Source organism: Nestor notabilis, unplaced genomic scaffold (genome assembly GCF_000696875.1).
Source record: "Nestor notabilis isolate BGI_N333 unplaced genomic scaffold, ASM69687v1 scaffold4178, whole genome shotgun sequence".
In the NCBI taxonomy this organism is placed as follows: domain Eukaryota; kingdom Metazoa; phylum Chordata; class Aves; order Psittaciformes; family Psittacidae; genus Nestor; species Nestor notabilis.
In genome coordinates, this window is record NW_009938575.1 from 102,998 (window position 1) to 124,445 (window position 21,448).

Consider the following 21,448-nt stretch of genomic DNA (forward strand, 5'->3'; position numbering starts at 1 on the left):
CTGAGGCAGGCAGCAAAGGTAAAAAGGTCCCATTATAGATGTCTGGGCAATTTTGTGCAGCCATGCTGCACAGCCTCCACATGTTGAATTAGGCTAAAATACTCAGAATCAATTCTTGAAGCTCAAGACAGTCCTGGAACTTGGGAAGAGGCAAAAATCTAATATGTACTTCCATTTCCAAGTTTCCACTAGATTCCACAACTTTAAATTACATAAAAAGAAAAAAAAAAGAACCCATAAAGAACCCATGAAAACTGCTTTATAAGGGAAATGTTCGTAATTGGAATAGAATCAAAAAAAATAGTTTCCAAAACCAGCAGCTATCTGATTATAACTCCAATTCTAAGCATAAGCCCAAATAAGAATTACGATTTTCATACTTCAGGTTTTCAAAGAAGCTGTAATCTGTGACTAAAAGTATGGCAAATAAACCACAGTTTTATGTTTAGCTCTGCCTTTTGCCTGGAACATTTTACAATTTTGTTGATTCAGCTCTTCCTGACACTGTTTCTTCTTCTCAGAAAGCCTTTCTGCCTAAGCTCTCATTAAGGACCTCAAGAATTAACAACCATCTCCAATGTGGATATAATGTCTTTGAAAGCATGTTTCCATCTTATGCGGGTACCGTGCTGGGTGGCACAATCCTATGTCACTTTTGTTGTTCTCTCAGTGATTTTCCTCTACACAAACAACAGGAGTCTCCTTTGGCAGTGAAGATCATTACAGGAGTAGAGCCACTAGAAGCACGTGTGTGTGTATCACCAGCTTCCCCATCATTTTCTCGTTTCACATATAAATTTAGAGTCATCTGACCCTTCTCTACAGAGGGTGGGAAATGAAGACTTTTCTACACTGCAGAGGGTGGGGTCTTGCCAGCAGTTTAATTTCTGGGGGGCTGTTAAGATTGTCTGGGGATTTTTCTCCTTTGATGGGAGACTCATCCTTTCTCTTTGTCAATTAATGCTGAACAACTGTTATGCTCATCCCTGCCATGTGTAAGAGAGAAAGTGGTCGTCATATCTGACCATAACATATCTCTCTACAGGGAGACTATCCGAAAAAGGAAAGAAGGCAGGACTGTTCAGTTCAGCTTGCAAAAATACTGCTTAAAGAAAACAAAAAGAGTTAGCTGATTATTTTAGAAGAAAATATAAATGTTCTGTGCTTCCCATAGCTAGTAAATGGTCATGTAGTGATTTTGCTTCATGTACATGTACCAGACTGTACCAGTTCTGGTATTTTTGGTTACAACTGCTGTATGCAGATTCACAGTACTGACTCTTCTAAAAAAAAAAAAAAAAAAGGTAAAAAGAAAAAAAAGTCACAGAACTGTTACAAGAACTAGGAATGACAGCTTTTACATGCTTGTTATTAATACTACTTTTTTTAACAGCATCCAGAGCACTGACTTTCCGGGTGACTATGTGCAAGTTTGGGCTCAAAAGAGTTGTAGTAAAATATAGATGAAACTTTAAAAAATACATACACTATTTGTTCTTTTCAGACTTGAAAATGGTAACATGCTCAAGGAGTTGTATAAAGTTTGAACACTGTTGAGGCCCAGTAAAACTTTGGTCTCAAAACATCTTTCTACTTCGCAATTCAGCAACAAACTGCTCAATTTAAATGAAAGCTTTGTTCTGACTCATTTTAGTCATGCAGATAATCTCAAAAGAAATCAGAAGTGATCTGGATTTGACCCAAATTCCGTACCTTCTTTCTACCCATATATGAGTGTACTAAGGTACAGAAAAGTGAATGTACATATAAAACGTCTAATTGCATGCTGTTTTTTTTCCTTGATTTAACCAAGACAAAAGTAACAGGACACCTGGGTACTACAAGATTATGAAGTTCACTCCTATAAGAAACTGTGCTTAGGAGAGGAAAAGGTTAGAGGAGAGAAAAACAGTTTCGTGCAGTCAGTGGTCATGGCTGGGGAAAAAACTGCATTAAATATTGCCAACATTTACTATTAATTTGAAAGTTGTATTATTGAAATCCGTAGCTCGGTATAAACCAAAAATAGTGGTAGCCCAGAGGCTACAAACTCCACAGCAAATAAAAATTATTAATATAATAACTATTAAGTAAATATTGTTATCAATATTTTAAACAAATCTCTTCAAACTCTACATACTGCTTGATGTTAATGCATTTGGAACAGGTATTTATTGAATTTATTTTCATTTATTTTAATCAAAGTGTTTGATACACCTTTAGCTGACCATACAACTGTACAACAACTTAGTATCATTTTCCTGTTACCAAAGCTGCTATGCCAATGACTTTTTTTTAACAACTGTTGCAAAACATACTGTCAGACTACAAACACACACAAAAAAATACTAACAGAACACTTGTCTGTGTAATGGGACAACAGACAAGTTTGAATTCTTTTCCTCTTTGACAACCTGTATGAACAAATTGAGGAGGAAGAAAGGAAGCATAATTACATGAGAAGTGGCAGCAGTGTTGGTTAAGGTGGTGCCATCAGACACAGCAGACATCTGGCTCAAGGTTGGGGAAGGTGTTTCAGAGCAGTCAGTAGTATCATAGCTACAAGTCTGCAGCTCATCTAGAATGGCTGTGGAGGACTCACTCACTGTGCGGGAGGAGCACTCACTCATGGCAGAATCTGTGTTTACAGAGGCTGTTTCGTTCCTGTGGATAATACTTTCAGAAGCTAGGTATGGGTATTTATATGAAAACTGTGAAAGGGCTGGGGTTTTATAAAAGCGTGAAGGCAAAAAATCATCAAGCGTTGGCAATGAATATGGTACTAGATGGGTGCCACTGTTTGGTGAGAAAGAGGCTCTGTTAACTGGTACCACGGGAGGAGGAAGAGGCAGTGGAGAAGCTTCTGTTGCTGTTTGTCTGTGTGTCTGTGAAGCATTTACCTCCATCACAGGGGCAGTTACTTTCTGGTTTCCAAGCTGAGATTTGAGGAAAAAAAAAAAAATAAGAAAAGAAACAGATTACCAAATGAATAAAAAACTTTTCCCTTTGCCTCTTGCTGTGTGTAGGAGAATTACAAAAGCGTAAGTTTTTGAGCAGCCCAAGGAAGTTCACATTCACATGGATTAGGAAATAAATCAACCACGCTCTACATTAAAGAAGGAAAACATGAAAGAAATTAATGCATCAAATACTAGTGGAAGCAATGCCAGAAACCATAGTGTGCTGGGAATGCATATTCATAATGTATTGAAAATATTAATGATCTTAGTTATGCATCAAGAAGGTTCACGCTATTTCACACTTAACATAAATATGAGGCTAGAGAACATCAAGTTCATTTTGTTTGTAAAAGGAAAAAAAGGATCTGCAATTCTGATCTCTGTATATGTTGCTCTCTATTTTTGTCAAAGGATAGGTATCATTTTGAAGCTAACTGTAATACACAAGATGGGCAGGACTGCAAGCTAAATGGAAACAGTAACATTGAATGTTCATATAATCTGCAAGCAGTAGGTTGTGGACTTTTTTGCCTCTTGTGACTGAATACATCTTCTCCACTGCCTCTGTAACAAAAATGTTTAGATGATCCTTAGAATTTCCAAGCACCCTGGAAGCACCCTGTCAGCCTACTGGATAAGGTGTATGCATAGGAGCCTTTTCAACATTAGAGGACACAAGGATTGTTAGGATTACTGGTATGAATCTGAGGAACAACAAAGACTGGGAGCACAAGAACAGGACAGGGATGACTTTGAACTTAAACAAACATGCTACTTGTTTGGATTCAGCATTCCTTAAACAGGGAACACCCCCATGAGAGTGCTTCTGAAAACTGCCACACCATGTATGAGCTTTATATTTTGTTATTTCAAGTCAGACACAGGACACTGGGTTTAAACCAGTCCAGAAACTGGCTTTTTGCATCTACAGGTTCTTTCTGAATTGAAGATACATGAAAAGCATGTTGGCATCCAATCTTTATTAAGCAGCTGCACAAACCCTTGTATTCTGCCTATTAGCCACAAGCTTTCAATCAGTTCCCAAAGAATGTCAAAATACTGCCTAATGGTTTAATTTTTGGTAGGGCTGAGGAACTCTGGAATAGCTGCAGGGGAAGAGCATTTGGGATTCTATATTTAGGTAAAATAGAGGACAATAAGATACCATATGCAGTAATTACTACTTTAAAAAGCAACACTGTTACATTGTTACAAATAATACTGCGGTTATTTCCTATGCTCAGAATAGGCAGGTATCTAACCCTAATAGTTCAAAAAATGTTTCAAGCCACCAGATTAAAATACCATTTTGGCATTTTAATCCAAAATCTGAAAGTATCTTCTAAAGCTCTTATGGACGATTTGAATATGACCCAGACTGTGGTGCTTATGAGAGGTCACTGGGGGTCCAGTTCCATAATTCTTGCTGAGATCAACTGGAATTTACAGAAATAACCTTACTGCAGTCAATTCATACCATCCCTATGAATAAGCATTTCAGACAAAAATCTTAAGCATGTGAAGAGATATCCATCACTTGTTCCAAATAGTACAAAAACCCCCTTTGGCATTACTGGACCTTTGGGGTACACAAAAATAGCCAGAAGCTTCTGTTAAAATCTGCAGTTAAAACGATGAGGAAACTTTGTCAGCTTAAAATTCTAATCTTATTCACAGCAGTGTTTCAAATCTATGATTGGGGAAAAAAAGGAAATCTTTCCATAGCATAAATCTGAACAGATTACTTCTTAATCAGCAAATCAATAACTGAGTGTATGAGTGTAAAAGGAGATATGATTTTTAGCAATAACTAATTTGCCAATAGAAACTTCAAAAGAACAATGTAACACTATTAAAATAATTTCATAAGAAGCAATCATATCCAGATGTGAAACAGCCGGTTATACAGCTTAGTATATCGGGGGTTTAATTTATGTACACATACAAGAAACAGTCATTTTGCCTCACAGATACATAAAGGGAAGACAGAACCATCATTCATGATGAATTTCATCATCCATCTCATAATTCAAGTTCTCCAGAAAAAGACATGAACCAGGAGATCAAAATGCAATTATGAGGGAGAGCCAGTATGAAGCTCTGGAGTTCTTGAGACCAGATATGCTCTCAGTATCCCCAAGAAGAAAAGTTACATATGACTAGGCCAATATATGTAAAGTGATCTCTAATTTGTTAAAATAACAGGAAATTCTGGAGACTTAAGAAATTTAGTAAGCCTTCTGGCTTTGAACTGAGAAGACTGCCTGAATGCTTGAGAAAAGGGATGGACAACACAAGAACAGATATTCAGGGTGCATCCAGAGAGCTAGTGAAATTGAGTTCTTGAAGAATTAAATTAATTGTGTTTTGCAAATAATAGCTGATTTCATCAAACCAAATTCTTAAAAAGAATATAAAGTTATCATTCTTACAACGTGGGTAGAAAGAATGCAGCAATTCTGCGTACTGATTCCCAACATGAAGTTTCTCAGCTTTGTAGAAGAAAACTTGAATATTCTGCCTAGTTTAGCAATTCTGTCATAGGTACAACCATCATCCTGGGAAAGGCTGGCTGAAACGGTGATTTAAAACCACATTATTTTCAGAAATTGATTATGCCATTTGAAAAACATGGAGTGTTGGTAAACCCTAAATAGATAGGTTTGGCTACTGTTAATCCATATTTTTCATCACTGTGATTCCAGAAAACTTTTAATACCAGTTCCATTCAGTCTGCTTCAGATTAGGTTTGTTATTGTTATAGCACAAGAAACACTCGCAGAAGTCAGGCGGATTAAATGCCAAACAAGTACTTAATCAATTAGAATGATGAAAAACTAGTTAGACTGCATGATTATCTTGAGTTTTGGAGCAACGCTTGAGAGAGAGGTGTCATGACAGTCCTGAAGTGAACTGAAGATCTCAAGCACAGCTTTCTGCTGGTCCTTAGAAATCTTCACCTTCCATCAAATAGTAAAACTGAAGAATACAGTTGCTACCCAACTCACATGAAGTAGACAGGTGACCCTCATATGGGTTTCAAAACTATTTGTCTATCATTTTAATGCAGTATCTCTGGGGAGTGGTGTGAGATTACCAATGACACCAAAGTGCTGGCCTTGCTTCGACAGTCAAGACATAGATAGAGACTTAGACATAAGTGAATAAACTTATTTTGTTAATACATAGTAGAGTTTAGTAGTCAACAATCGAATTACACCCATACGCTTGCACAAATGGGTAAAAATACCTCTGTTTTTAATTGTTAAAAACTGATGTAAAAAATTCCAAACTGACACTGCAAGTTATATTCCTATGCCCACTTTCACTATCTAGTAGCCCTCTTATTCTAAACTCAGTATAAGGAGGTGGAGTTCAGCCCTTGTGAAAAACCACACTAGTGATACAGAACTTAAAATGAAAATTATCTGCTTGATTTTCTTTGCTTGCCATCTGTTCCCAAAACATTGAAACCTGCCTTGTCCCTCTTCTACATCACTCAATGTCTTGTCAATACCTAACAAACTAATGTATCTGATAAACTGATTCAGATTATTATTATTTTATTTTTTAAATTCCAGGCTTATTTTCCTTGATCCACTTGTCCACAGCTATAAGGTTAGCAAAAGAAACACTTTCATAAGCATCTAGTATGCTATTTTTTATTCCTTCAGACACCAGGTCTAAAAGAAAGTGTTCACTCATCCATGGAATTCAAACAGGACAAATGTTTTGCATCCTCAGTCTTGGTGAGTGGTATCTAGTACAAGAGGACACTTACAAACCCAGAACCAAATGAACAATAAAATTACCAGGCATTTATTTCAGAAGATGCAGCTCAGGATTCTTCATCAGTTTAAAACTTTTTCTTAACAAGAAATTTGGACAACAATTTACCTCCATTGGTCTCACTCTAATGAATGTTAATTTCTCTGTTGAAATAGATTAGATTCTTTCTCCCCTGTCTGTAGTATGGTACAGAGCACCATCACCTTTGAAGTCTGTAATAGTATAAAAAAATCTAATTCTGAGTAACTTGAATTCTTCTCTTTCATATATACTTTCAAGGGGTTTAACCTTTCTCTGAGTAGGAGTGTTTACAAAACGTAACTTGGTGATTCATACCACACTCTGCTTGCTCCTAAAGTTTCAGCAGATAAGCTCTGAAATTAAGTGCAAATAGGAGCACAAACATAATGATATACATTAGAAAATACTGCAAAATTGTTGTGCATGAACTTGGACTGTACAAGCTCTCTTGGCTGTACTTTTCTATACTCTGTGACATAATACAGTTGTACAAGTTCTCTACACACATACTCATACATGCACAGAATTTCTCATTCACCACTTCTTAAAGTGATGATGATTAGCCAATCTTACCTCATTCACCTCCACATACATAAGCCCAGATGCAGAGGGAGAGTTGTTTGTTTTTATAGCACCTTTCTAAACTCATTTTTTTTTTGAGAGTTTCTGTGAGAAGCTTTGAATGTTTCTGGTGGGCCTAATCTACAGTTGAAGAGCATCCCTTTAGCTGTAACTTAACATAGCAACCTACAGTCTGCATATACAGAAGTACTTTAACTGCTGTACAAAGCCCTGTAGAGCTAGCAAATCATATATAAAATAAAACAATTTAAAAAGTGAAATTACTCCCGTGCACAGTATACTGAAAGTTAATTTGTCTATGTAAGAGGAATTGTGAAATTTGCAAATACCACAAGATACAGCACTAATGGGGATCATAATTTTTGGCATTAGTTAGAACAATTCCAGTATTTCAACCAGAGATCTAAGCCAGAAAATAAATCTTTTCAGATGTATAGCTGTAGCCTTTATTTCTAACCGCAGCCCATGGCATCTTGGCTTTGGGACTTCACCTGATGCAGAATTTTACACCACCTACATGTTGCTTTGTACTCTAGATTAGGTAAGTATTTTAACACAGAGCTAGCAAACTGGCTCCATTTTTGCATTGTGATGACAGATACACGTCTTAATGTTGAGCAAGGATGTCAGCTGAATTTTGCAGGCTAGAGATCAATAAATGGATGCAACTGAAATTTGTATTGTTTTAGTCAAATTTCTGATCGTTCTTCCCTCACACTGATGCCAAATAGAAAGCAGAAAAATTAGTGCAGTATTGCTGAATGAGTCACAGCTATTTTTCTGACTTCTGACAGCTCACAGTGAAGCTAAAATAGACTCTAAAATAAAAAGAAACTGCAAAATGTATTTTGTATTTTAAAATTCTAAAAAAACACCCCAAAACCTAGAAGATAAAGCAGTCATTCTGGTTAGAGTCTGAGTATTATTCTGGATTTAAAAAAATAGTTTTTGATGAAGATGCATCACCTACAAGCCACTAATTTCCTATTGTGCATTTGTACTCCATAAAGTGCTCACAGAAGAACAAAGAAGTCTACCTTCCAGCTCAGCTGGGTTAACTTCTTTCTTTCTTCTTTCTTTCTGAACAAAACTTCAGTCCTGTTTTGATCCATGTGACAGGTAGTTTTACCCAGAAAACACAAGGTCTAACTTTGGTAATGTAAGTATAACTAAACAGACGGTTATTAAGTGATTCATGAATGATCTAAAATAAAAGATGGAAAAATTAAATATACCACATGGCATTCTGCAGCCTGTGAAGAAGGAAGAACTGTAGACTTTTGTCCCAAATCCTTTGAAGACATCTTTGAAGTGTCTGGAGAAATACTAGGTGGATGTTCTTGGATTTCAGGCTCTGCTTTATTGTCAGGGGTGGGAGCTATCTGAATGGAAAGAGACGCTGTGTGTATCTCAGGCATGGGGTTACAGGCAGGTGAGACAGGCCTTCGTGGAAATACTGGCACTTCAACAGGCTTGAGCTGTTGCTGTGTATTACAATGAATACTACTCACTGGGTCACGTGTCCGGGTTAATTTCAGGGTCGATACCCTACGTTTTTGCGACAGTTGCCTTTGGCCTTGATGGAGAGTAGTACTAATACCAGCTACTGTGCTTGTGCCTGCACTGGAGATTGAGGTCAGTGGTTTAATAATTTTTTGTGCATAGGACACACTTATGTTAGATACTTGAGAAGACATTGTCTCCTGGACAGACTTCTCGTTAGTGTAATAGACAGTATCTGTGGGAAGGTGTTTAGCTGGACCAGTTGTTACTGCCTGGAGGTTAATATTGTTCTTGTGATTAGTTACTCTTGCTTTCCGAAAACTCTCTTTTCTAGGGGGTGGCAGAGGTGCCTTATTTGCCAAAAGCATCCACACACAGCAAAATAACATTGAAGAAGAAACAGAAAGAAAGTAAATGTTAGCAGGAGATAAACTCAGTTTGACTTTTACCTAAATAAAGGAATAGCAATTTAAGGGGCTTCATCCCAACATTGCTCAATCCAATAGGCAACTGAATTGGTCAGAAAGCCAGATGTTCCATTTGCTCAGAGTAAACTGGGATCAGAAGGGAGCCCACAACAGTCCATTTTCTTTTAAAAAAACAACTATTACACTGAATAAGCATTATTACTGTGAAATTATTCAGATATATAAGTAATTTCCAAAATGTACTCCATAATCTTAGATAACAAGCTATTATTCACAGACAACACACATACATTAAACACACAGAACCTCAACCTTTTGAATTAAAATAAAAACAGAGACAGTATCGATGTTGGTATGTTGATCTTTTTTGGACAGATGAATATGCTTCCAAGTTAAGTGCTTTTTGGTGTTTTATTTTGTTTTTGTTGGATTTTCTCTAGTGTGGTCTAATTATATTGTTCAGCAAAACAGGCAGAAACACTGTCTATGTTATAATTAATAAACCTTTATCCTCAGATATTATTTTGATGATTGATGCATTTCTCTGAGCATGAAATATTAATAAATACTCTTTGAAGTCTGGAAACACTTGTAGAAAGCTCTTATTTGTGTATGACCTACTTTTATTTAGCTGGCTGTCTTGTTCATTGAAAGCAATTCCTAGTAATTAACCTGGAGGCATGCATCCTATGTGGAGTATGCTTTATCTATCTATGCAGTAAAACAGTTTGTAACAACCCATATAAACCGATGATTTGCGCTACCTGGAAGACATCAGGATAATGTTCCATAGAGTTATCCCATCTAATACATGCTATCTACCAAGAACAAGCCCCCTCCAAATGCCAAAACATGAAAGTTGATGTGTTCAGTTTTACCTGAGTTGGTGATCTTTTATCCTGTAGATTTGGCCGCACACTCCTAAAACCTTTTGCTGTGAGAGATGAACTGCTAGCATCTCCATTCAGTGTCTCTCGACTTCCGTCATTGTAAGATCTCCAAGCTTTTGTGGGGAAAAAAGAATCAAACAATTTTTTTGATGATCAGTAGATCTCTATATTGCTATCATCATAGCTATTAAACAAACTGGGGAAATGTTTAGTTACTACAGAACTGACACTGCTGCTGTTATTGCCATGGAAGTTATAAGAACAGGGCTAGAGCTGCCACTTCACATAAAAATTATCTTTAAAATTTAGAAAACTCAAGCATTCACAATACTGTGGGTACCAGTGTGATATCTCCCCACAGCATTCATAGAGACTATGAATTTTAACCCTGGGAGTCCTTTTGAGGTGTTGGTGCTTCAGTCCCTGCATAAAGCAGGCTGAATACTTCTACGGATTAGGTTCTTCAACTTCACAGCTGTGACAGATTTTGAAAAACTTCCCAGTACACGTAAAGTTAGTTGGTCAGGGTAGTTTCACCAAATTTCACCACGATACCTGATCAGTTGTTTCAATAATGCATCTTATTTCCAAATCTGAATGTTACCTTGACTTTCCAAACAGCCATATATTGTCTCTGAAAAGCCTTCAAGGCATTGACTCAACATAAAGGGAGATACTATCCTGCCTCCACAAGTTACAGATTTGAAGACAAAATACTGGAAGAGACTGGGAAAAGTAACACATTATGTGAGCAGGCTGCTAAGTGGGGTGGGCAGAACTTGCAATCTTGAGTAAGGCACTATAAATGAAATCGCAAGTGCCACTGAAGCTAAAGGTGGCAAATTAGCAGTTTGTATTCTCCCAGACAATTAATTTTCTGATTACATACACAGTGTCACAGGAAATACTGCTTTCAAATGACATCTGAATTTGAGGTCTTAACCACTTGCAATTATTATTACAATTTCAGTAATGCTTTCCTTAAAGAATGTGGAGTAATGATATCAAATAAATGGAAGATTGTTAGAATTCATCCACTTCCATGGTATTACAGTGATGCATAAATAACACAGCGTTTTATTTACCTGAATCTGGAGACTGAGAATCAGATCCTGAAAAAGAAACATCCAGCATTAATTTGTGCTAGAAGATATAAAAACATGATGACACAACTTGAAAAATATGTAGGAGTCTTTTTGTTCAGTTACCTAATTCCCTCCCATTACCTAAGCACACCTCAGAATGTTACAGCATAGGTAACTGTGCAATGTTTATTGCACAAGTTCTACAGAAGGTTATGGTGTGCTGAGAGTTACTATTATTTAATCACAGCTGCTTCAGACAGCAAATAATAAACGAACATTTGCTGTGTTTTGTTTTCTTTTTTTTCTAGTAAATACCGTGATATACTACCATCTAAAATCTAGCTATCAAAAGAAATATAATTTCATTCAGATGAGCTAAAAAAGTTTAGTTCAAAACCAAGAAAGATGCCTAGAGATTCTGTCAGGATTTTCTCCCGCTTCACACTAGAATGTGTGATGCTTTCTCCATCACTTCAAAGCAAAACACAGAAACTGATGTATACACACTGTCAGCACAGAACAGATTTGAAGGTCTGGTGCTTTTTTGGATTACTTGTAGATATATTTCTTGGTTTTTTTTTTTTTTTCTCCTAAAGAAACTAAAATTATGACATCTCTAAACAAATTAGAAATACTTTTAATGTACAATAATAATAGTACTAAGAGCACTCCTTATCACTAATTTTACGTGCAAAAAAGCAAGACAGTAAGAGGCTTATTTTGGATGCTTAAATGACAAAAATTTGTTAGAAGCATTGTTAAGAAATAAGAACTCACTTTTCTTAAATTTACATACATGCAGTAAACCCAATAACCCTTCCACTGTCCTTACAAAGTGCAGCAACTATTTTTTTTAACTTGCTTCATAATTCTAACAGTTCTATCAGTCTTATACTTGGAAAAATCTACAAAACAAAGACTCTATCTTGCAGCTATTTTCTGGCTTGTTCTCTATTCAGCTTCTGTATTATCTTTGTTTGCTATGAATGCTGCATGTTCAGATTGGTGTAACTCAGTCTACACTACTTAAGATTCTTTACTGATTTTACAGCTACTTAATTCACTACTGAACCTGGGCAGCTGATATCAATTATTGATATTTATTATATTTATAATATTATTTTAATTAAACCAGACATGAGGATTGCTAAGAAGCAGTTCTGCCTGTCTACTGAATATTCTGTGTGCTTTTTTTGTTTTTAAGTTTTAGGAAAATATGCTTGATTAATTATTTTTTAAAGTTAATCTGGCTTCTGACAATCACTTTACAATATTCAGATTCTCTTCCTTTGAGAAGAGTTTTTAAAGCAAGTTGCAGTAAACAAAGTTTGCTAGAAACAAAACCTAGTCTTCATGCTATATTATCTTGAAAAAAAACAGGGGACATGAGACCCAAAATATGTATCAAAGGCAAAATTAATTTATAAATAACTGATTTTTCCTAAGTTTTCCTGGTTGGTTTTTTTTTTTTTTTTTCTGCATAGGCAGAGAGAAATTAAGACTACTTTTTAAATACGGTTACCCTTCTCCTCCTTGCAGAGTCTTATTGCAGGAACGCACAACACAATAGAAAAGTCATTCAGGAGCAGTATCTCCCTGGTAAGTGGTTATACCTGAGGCCAACAGGTTTGGAGAACTCTGAACTCTCTTCACAGCTGTTAATGTGACAGACATTGCAGCACGTTTGCGAGCACACCCACCGCTATCTGGAAGCACAAAACATTACAGACAGCAGCCCCAGACAAAGGGAGCAAGCACATGCAACATATCACAGTGTGAGATACACCGAACACACATGAAAATAAGCATGCAGTTAGGGAAGTGCTGCAGAAATGTGTAAATTTGCAAGTTTCAGAGATTAGCAGAATGTGTAAAATTTCACAAGTTTTAAACAACAATAGAAAACAGAAAATAAGAAAGCAATATTTAATACTTGATCTTTTAGGGAAATACATACATTCTGTCACCTGAAAGACTGCTTAATTATAGCTAATTAGTAAAACCAAACAAGTAATCAAGATGAAGAATTAAGCATTCCAGAGTAATATTAATCAATTATCTGCACTGTAGAATTATTTCATTGTATGCATTAGAAAGACACCATTCATAAACTAAGCTTATGTTTGATCAGCTTTTGTTCAGTCTTTTGGATCCTTTAAGCTCAAGAAACAAATGTAGCAACTTTTTTGTTGTTTTAGTAAAACATCCTTCTTCTACCTTCCCCCCTTCTTTTTTATCTAATGGAGGCTAAAAAAAATATATATGTATATATATATATATATCCGGAACTCTATAACATCCCACGGGAACGACTACAAATCAAAAATCACTCTGGACAGCCTTTCTTCTGGATCTTGTGCGACTCCTTTCTTTCCTTACTCTCTGCTCCTCTCCCACTTGGAGTTAGCTGTCATTCCGGTGTATAAATACTTTGTTATTATTAGAAGGCAGGTATTCCCACAACTTTGCTTTATAGCAACTGTATCATAGTTATAAAAGCAAGTTAATAAATATTATTCCTTATTATATTAATCCTGATTGTATTTAACTAGGATATTTTTCTGCTCTTCACTATAATTATTTTAATTTTCATATTTTATACTACTGAAATTTCATACAGGGCCCCACTGAAGTCAAGAAGAACCACAATTATGGTAAAGGCTCTAACAGTTTTTATATCTGTGTCCTATGACAGAGAGTTTTATAAAATTGCTCTTCAGGAAGACCTGCAACCTACTAGTAGAAAGTATTTTCTATGATAGCAGTAATTTGAACTACAGAGACATCTTTAACCCACATTTGCAGGAGAAGTGAGCTCCTGGTATTTCTTTGCTCATTCCAATATTCCCCCTAAATAGCTGTGCCCTCTGGCCGCAGCTCTTGCAGCATACGCATTAAGTAGTTGTTAACATTGGCAAACATCGAAACCACTCCCTCAGGTGCAAGAGGTTCCAAAGACTCAATGGCAATTCCAAGTCTCAAGGCAAAAGGCCAAATAATTTCAGTCAGCAACAGTTGAAGGCAATACTTTACCTGCAATTAATTATTGTTGCTGCACATGTGAAACAAAGACAATGGCTATATCAAACCTGCACATTCATTCCAGTTTGCTTGCCTAAATATAGAAGGGGATTAATAACTAAAATCACATTTTCCATTCTTGTATTTCTTCCCTCCCCCAACATACACCAGAAGTAATTCCAAGGAGATCTAATGATGTGTTGATACTGAGGTTCTGTTCTCCTAATATTAGCAGACTTTGACAGCATAGTTTATTTCATACAAGCTAACAGGCAAACAATTTTGCTGTATTGTCGTATCTTTTATTCAAACAAAGTGATGCTTTATTTGCATTTTTTCAAGAGCTACCTTCCTGAATTTCAGGACACAGAACCTTAAGTGGGAAAAAAAGGAAGACAATGAGAAAATGTACTACAAATATTTAATCATTATAACTTCAAGAAATTCTTCCCCAAATTAATTTTTAGTGTAACTGAACCGAGTCAGAATTTTATACTTAGTGAACCCATCATCTCGAGAAGTGTTTGACATGGCTTCATGTAAGATAGCTAAAACAGATGTTTAAGTGGTTATATAAACCTAAGCACATATTTACCCCTATACATAGAAGCCCATATGTAAGTCTGTACCTCCAATAACATTCTTAGTATCCGTACACAGTAACAAGAGGCAGTTAGCACTCAATCAATTCATAGAACCTATGATTCTACGATTCTAAGACATAATCACACAAATAAACCATATTGAGTTGTGCAAAATTTCTAATAAAATACGAGTGCATATGGGCAAGCACATATATATATGCATGATGGATTCCATCTTCCCATCTTTGCTCAGGCCAGGCTCCCATTAAGTTAAGGGCACTGCATCTGAATTAGGATCGGAAGAATATGCACGCTGCCTCAAAAGAGGCAGCTTTCAAACTGCTTCCCTTATCTGCACAGCCTTATACATTGAACTTCAAGAGGCTTATTCCAGTCTGTATTCCTTTTCTCATGGCTGCATCAAATTTCCAGCAAATACTGACTATATTCACCCAGATGCCTGAAGTCCCAATAACATCAAAAGGCAGTAAGTCTAGAGAACAGAGAATTCAAAAGCAGTAATAAAGGGTGAATTAGTGTTCATCTGATCATTTGACTTGCAAACTACAAGCAATTAATATTGCACAGCTGTTTCTTAGGAATAAATGAGGATATATGAAACAAAACAAAATGTATGCATATATAAAAAAAAATGTGTGCAAATATGAATACACATATGCACAATTTTCTGTGCCTTTGACACAAATTCTTCACGACTGAGAGTCCTGTCTTCCTAGATATTGTTTTAACACTGAGGCAAAGATGACCTGAATCAGGTGAAGTCTGCAGGCAATAACAGAATATGAAGTTGGGCGATAATTCATAATCAAAACAGCTGCCTAAAACAGAAGTCCAGCTCAAACTAGGACTTACACAGTTGTTGTCTAGATATTGCAAGCTCTACATACTCCAATCAAATCAGGAAAAGACAAATAGGCATCCTTAGCTGGTACTGAAGAAAACAAAAGAGAAAGGGGAGGTAAAGATTATCATCTGGTGAGTCATGGTTCTGAAAGTATTTTGCAGAGTAAGAGCCACAAAGGAATAAACTCCTGAATGCTAGGATCAATGTTGTAGACTTACCTTTAAAGAGAGAAAAAGAAAGAGCCACCCATTGACAGGAAAAGATAGGTGGAGGTGGTGGTTTGTCCTCCAGCCAAGAGGATGCGTGTATTTGCATATGTATCCTCTGGATGCTCTCTCCCTCTTGTTAGCTCACCATTCAGCTCCTCTCCCATTGCCAACTCCCTTCCTAATTTTTTTCTCTTCAGCCTTTCTCCATTCCTTACCTTTCCTGACTTCTTTCTTTCTCCCTGCCTTACTTTTGTGTCTCTCCACAAATACACACTTTAACCTCTAAATCCACAATCCCAACAAGTGCTCACACTGCAGGCAGCATCACCTTAAGTGAGCTGTATCTCTGTTTGACTACAAATAGTCTATTGGCCAGGTCCTGCTCCAGAGGAGAATGGAGCCAGTTCAAGACAACACCATTTTAATTTAGGAACATTGGGTGAATCCTTTTTTAAAAAGGCTGTTTCAGAGTCAGTAAAAGCAGTGTCATAAACGAAGCTGGTAAAGGTGAAGGGATGGTGACCTCTTGTGAAGAGGTGAGAGAGAGAGCAGCCAGGGGCCAGGAAATTTTTAATAAGCTTTTACAGCTCAAAGGAAAGAAAAATGGCACCCAAACATAATGTTTGCTGATCATTATTCTATTCATTATACTTGTAAACAGTATCATTTCCTCCTTTGTCTGCAGGGTGAATGCAAGTTTAGAAGTCTTTAGACCAGGGATTCTTACTCCCTATTGTCATTCTGTCCTTCTGAAACAAATATACAGTGCTGGATACAACAGTCCAAGACAGGCAAAGCTGCTGCCTCTCCATGTCCCTAGGTCCAAGTGGTGGCGAGTCTGGACACGTGTTCCCAGGAGACACGTGCACATGAGCACATGTATACAGCACATACAGATGGTAGCACAGATCACAGACACTCAGAGCACTCACACTAACAGACAGCACAATGGCCTCAGTCCCCTCTTCTCTCTGGACGGGCAGGATGAAGGTCCACTAGTGAGAATATATATGCGCACATGTACAAGGTGGGTCCTTCCAGCAGCTGGGCTCAGCTGCTGAGTCTGCCATTCATTCCATTCCTGGACCACAGGGCTGATGCTCTCATGGGACAGTCCTGGACAAGGGAAGCCCTTGTCCATCATTTTGTTCCTCGGGACTCCTTAATTTGGATTCCTGCCTACCCTTGTGCCCCTGTGCTCCTCTAGGTTTGTGCAGATGGGCCTTTGATGGCTCCTGTAATGAGCCTGGGAGTAGCCTGATCAGGCAGGCTATTATTTGGGGTTCCCCTCCTGTCACTGTTTCTCTGAACTCCTTTGTAGGGGTGAGCCTACTATTATTTGGTTCTTTGATGCTGCTAAATGACAACAAATAATGATTTTAAAAGTAATTTTATTATTTTTTTTAATGCCTGAGACACTCAAACCCACTTAATTTGCTTTAGTGATCTAAAAGTGGCTTCACAATCTATTCAGGAATTCTGCAGGGACCCAAGAATTTCTGTTCTTGTCTCCCAGTCAGAATGTAAGACATTAGTCCACGTGATGACTCCCATTAACAATTTTAACAAACACAAAATATTTGCATTCTTCCAGAACAACATACTTTTTCACTATTCTTGGCTGCTTTTTATGTGCTTTATCTAATGTAAACACTCAAAATATTTACAGGTGGATACTAAGAATCTGTTTCAGCACATTAACTTATATTCATCCATTATTCCTTAATGCAATTACCTTTCCTCCAACATCAGCTATGCATGCACATAAGTAATATGAATAAACACATTTATCCTGTGTTTTAAGCTGATGTGAGCTTCATGGGTAGCCCAGGTTTTCTGTGACTTAGTTTCTTCAAATGTCCCATCAAGTTAATGATGTTCATAGAATCTGAAAAGTACTTAACTTGTTGATGAAACCCCCTATATAAAGTTTAAAATACTATTCTGTCAATGATTGCCTAGTCTTTAGGGTTTAAAAAGGCACACTAAAAAGACTACTATTTTTAAATTAATTAAATGGTGTTCCATTTGAACACCAAAAGGAACTATGAGCTGAAGTACCTTTGGTACTTCTGAAATCCTCCCCTATATCTGACATCTAATTCTTTGCTTCTGCAAACATGTTTCATAGCCTTATGCTGCTGAATATTCCTTCCTAACATGTGGAACAGAATTAACATCAAATGCTAAAAAATCCCTCCCATATATGGTAGAGTATTGAAAACCAAAGCTCTTCAAAACATTTTCTCTGTAGACAAAAATATCTTCTGCAGGGTTTGCTGAGACAGACTGCCAAGTCTGTAGCCACAGGGAACACTGGATTAGAGGAGCCTACTCTAAGCAGTAGATTTACTTTTTCTTTTTAAAGCTGCATATACACTAGCTTTGCCACTTCAGTAGTTACTGGCACCAGACCAGAATGCTCATTTATCTGCAGGAGTAATTGATGGAATACGTATTTTATAAAACAAACTACTGGCAAATCAATAGAATCTGATAACTTCCAATTGTGTCATGCACAAATTCCTGTTATAAAGCAGTGAAATACATATACACATATAAAAAGTGCAGCACTCAGTGTTCAAAGACAACAAAGTGGGGGGAAAAAAGGAAAAAAATAAACACAACTAGACCAGAATACCATGCAGAACTGCTTCCACCACAGTCACTGTCTCCTTAGTGAAGTGATGCTTTATCAACAGATAGGTGCAAGATGTTCATTTTTACACCCTACTCACAATCAGAAAAAAATCTACACGAATAGAACTGATAGGAAATACAACATTTTTTGTCGATACCTACTTTTAGTGTGGCTGGTAACACGCACATTTACATCAAGCATACACAGGATGAAAAATGTTTTATTGTGTAAGTGCAGAGTAGATTAAATTTCAGCTTACAATCATGATATCCTTAGGTAACTGGAAAGGATTTCAGGTGTGTTCAGGTATTTTAAGTCAGTTTTCAAGGCTCCTGTGTGATCATAAGACTCTCAGTCCCCAAAAGAAGTTACTCAGCCGCAACCACGTAGGTTACTTAAATCTTACATCTATTTCTCTTGCCAATTTCTAGCTTACACAAAAGGAACCTTAGTACAATCTTAGTCATACTTGAGAGCTGCAGTAGCACAAACTGGCAGTTTACTGCTCTATCCACATTTCTCAAAGTAGAAGCTATAAAATAACATCTATCATATGATTTTAACTCTTACAATTGCAATACACAATGTCTCATAGTCAAATATATGATGATCAGCTGAGTTACTTCTGAGATGACAGTTCTACGAAGCAAGTAGTCTTTCAGTACTACCTTAATTATACAGACTGACATGTTTAGGGAAGACATCTTCATTAAAAATGCAAGAGGATAGTGCAAATCTCAAATAGTATTTCTGTAAACGAATAACACACCACCCACGTTAGCATGAATATGGTTAAGAATACCCAAAACTTTGGGAAAAACCCCACAAACTTAAGTAAGAAATTTTATTTCTCCTTCTTACATATTTACAAATACAGTGGTTTCAAGTGAGCCAATATATTTAAACTTTGTATTAAAACGTTTGTCCAAGCCTTACTGAGTCCCAGCCATTGTCAAAGACAAGGGGAAGCCAGGAAGCCTGATTAATATAGCGGTCTAGATAATGGACAACCTACACCATGGAAAAGCTAATCCCTTTCATTTAGAGCATGCTGCTGAAACACCCACACTGGCTTCAAAGGTAGTTCAGGCCTTCAGGTCCACATAACACATTTTGATTATTTCAAGTTGTCGTGTCAGTTGTCATAGGGCAGCACTACCATCAGTGATAAAACCAGCTGTTTAAGGGAAGGATGGATATGTCTATCCTTGTACCACAGTTAATCTGCAAACCAGACAGTTCACCTATGGCATCTGAAGAGTTGACTGCAACTGAAAATCTACCGCAGACATAAGCTAAGCCAGGAGTTCATCATTGTGCTTTTGAGAGGCCTATTCCCATTTCCAGCAAAACCAGCAGCACTATCTACTGATTTCAATGATTCAGGAGCAAATATTAGTATGTTGTCACAGATCACGAAGATAACTTCCTACAGAGTACTTCATTTTGTCAATACATTTATCACAACTACTTGAGAGAAAATACAAATCCCCTGTAAGTACAGAATAGTTATCCTCATCTGATTATGCAAGTGTAGCTAATAATACACAGTAGTATTTATATGCTTCTTAATCTAATGACTGTAGAGAATGGAAACAAAGCATTTTTAAAGCACATACGTCTTCTTAGGAAAATGTGATTTAATACCACTTTTCCATAGTTGTTAGGTCCTCATACTACATATTTTTACATAAAACATACACATACAAAACTGATAGTTGTAACTTACACACAGAAAGCTAAACATGCACGTATATTTCACACATTGATATATTTCCATACATAGAAAAACATGTATGTAAATTTTATAACAGAATACAAATGCACAAGTCTCATGTCTCTATGTAAGCAGACATACTATTAAAATACCTTGTTTAATTTGAGTTCAGTACCAACTTAAGTACAATTTGTTCATGAAAATTTAAATAAAATTGGGACCTTCTCTGCTTACTAAACAACACATAAGAGTAAAGAAAAAATCTCATGGAAGCAGCATACCTGTGTTCATTTTGACACTGCAGGATTTGCTATAAAAGTCTTCAGATTTCCTGTGGAAAATAAAATGATCTATTAATTTGCACAAGACAAGAATGTGTGGTACAAAATGGCAGCAGGACTTCTTGGAGGGGTGGAGAATCCCTGTGATACAAATGGCAGTCCTATTTTAACACAGCTTTAATTAAATTGGTACTGCTTGTCCTTCCAAAGTTAAAGATGAGCTGTTGCTTCCATTATAAGCTACTCTATTTTCAAGTGTTTAGTATCTCTGTTGTAAACATTTGCTCTCAGATAAAAGCCTAGTGATTGACTTTTGGTCTTGAAACTATAAACTAAAAATTATTCCTGTACAGGAATGGGGAAATATTTTTAAAAGCTGCTTATATACTTTAGTCACTCCTCTGTGCAAACTGAAAGACATAATGACTAGGTCTCTTCAAATATTTTTTAAGCAGCCAAGTTACCAGGTCTTCTTCAACTGTTTATAAGCAGGAGATGTGGCTGTTTTCATCCAGTGATTTGATGTGTCTCTAAAAACAACACTGACACTTGATGCTGCTCACTGTATCACTATTGCACAAGACACAGGGCATGTTTCAAAACTCCCAATGGAGTCAACAGGTAGAGAATCAAGTCACTACACATCAATGCACTTTTAAAAGGTAATAATTTGCACCAAAATAGTGTAAAATGCATGCAAAGCTTGAATCTTTTTATTTAGAGATCCCAACTCTACATAGTACTTACAAACAAATAGTAAACCCCCACAAAACCAAAGCACACCTGTAGAAAAAGCATGACACCCTACATTAACAGGTGACTTTCACTTATTGATGGTATGTAACAGGACAAACTAGACACTATTTTCCAAC

The 21,448-nt window shown here is 36.7% G+C and overlaps 1 protein-coding gene across 2 annotated transcripts in view; it reads right to left on the reverse strand.

Annotated features, from left to right (window-relative positions):
* SORBS2 (sorbin and SH3 domain containing 2) overlaps positions 1-20,586 on the reverse strand; it is a 74,656-nt gene extending 54,070 nt beyond the window's left edge. The window contains exons 1-4 of one of the 2 annotated variants that reach the window (XM_010019393.1): positions 20,577-20,586; positions 12,872-12,964; positions 11,259-11,285; positions 10,162-10,286 (exon numbers count right to left, since the gene is read on the reverse strand). In XM_010019393.1, coding sequence (XP_010017695.1) covers positions 10,162-10,286; positions 11,259-11,285; positions 12,872-12,964; positions 20,577-20,586 — 255 coding nt within the window. Of the gene's footprint in view, positions 1-10,161; positions 10,287-11,258; positions 11,286-12,871; positions 12,965-20,576 lie in introns of those variants that run through there. The other variant, XM_010019395.1, reaches the window with a different exon arrangement.
* Positions 20,587-21,448: the final 862 nt, after the last annotated feature.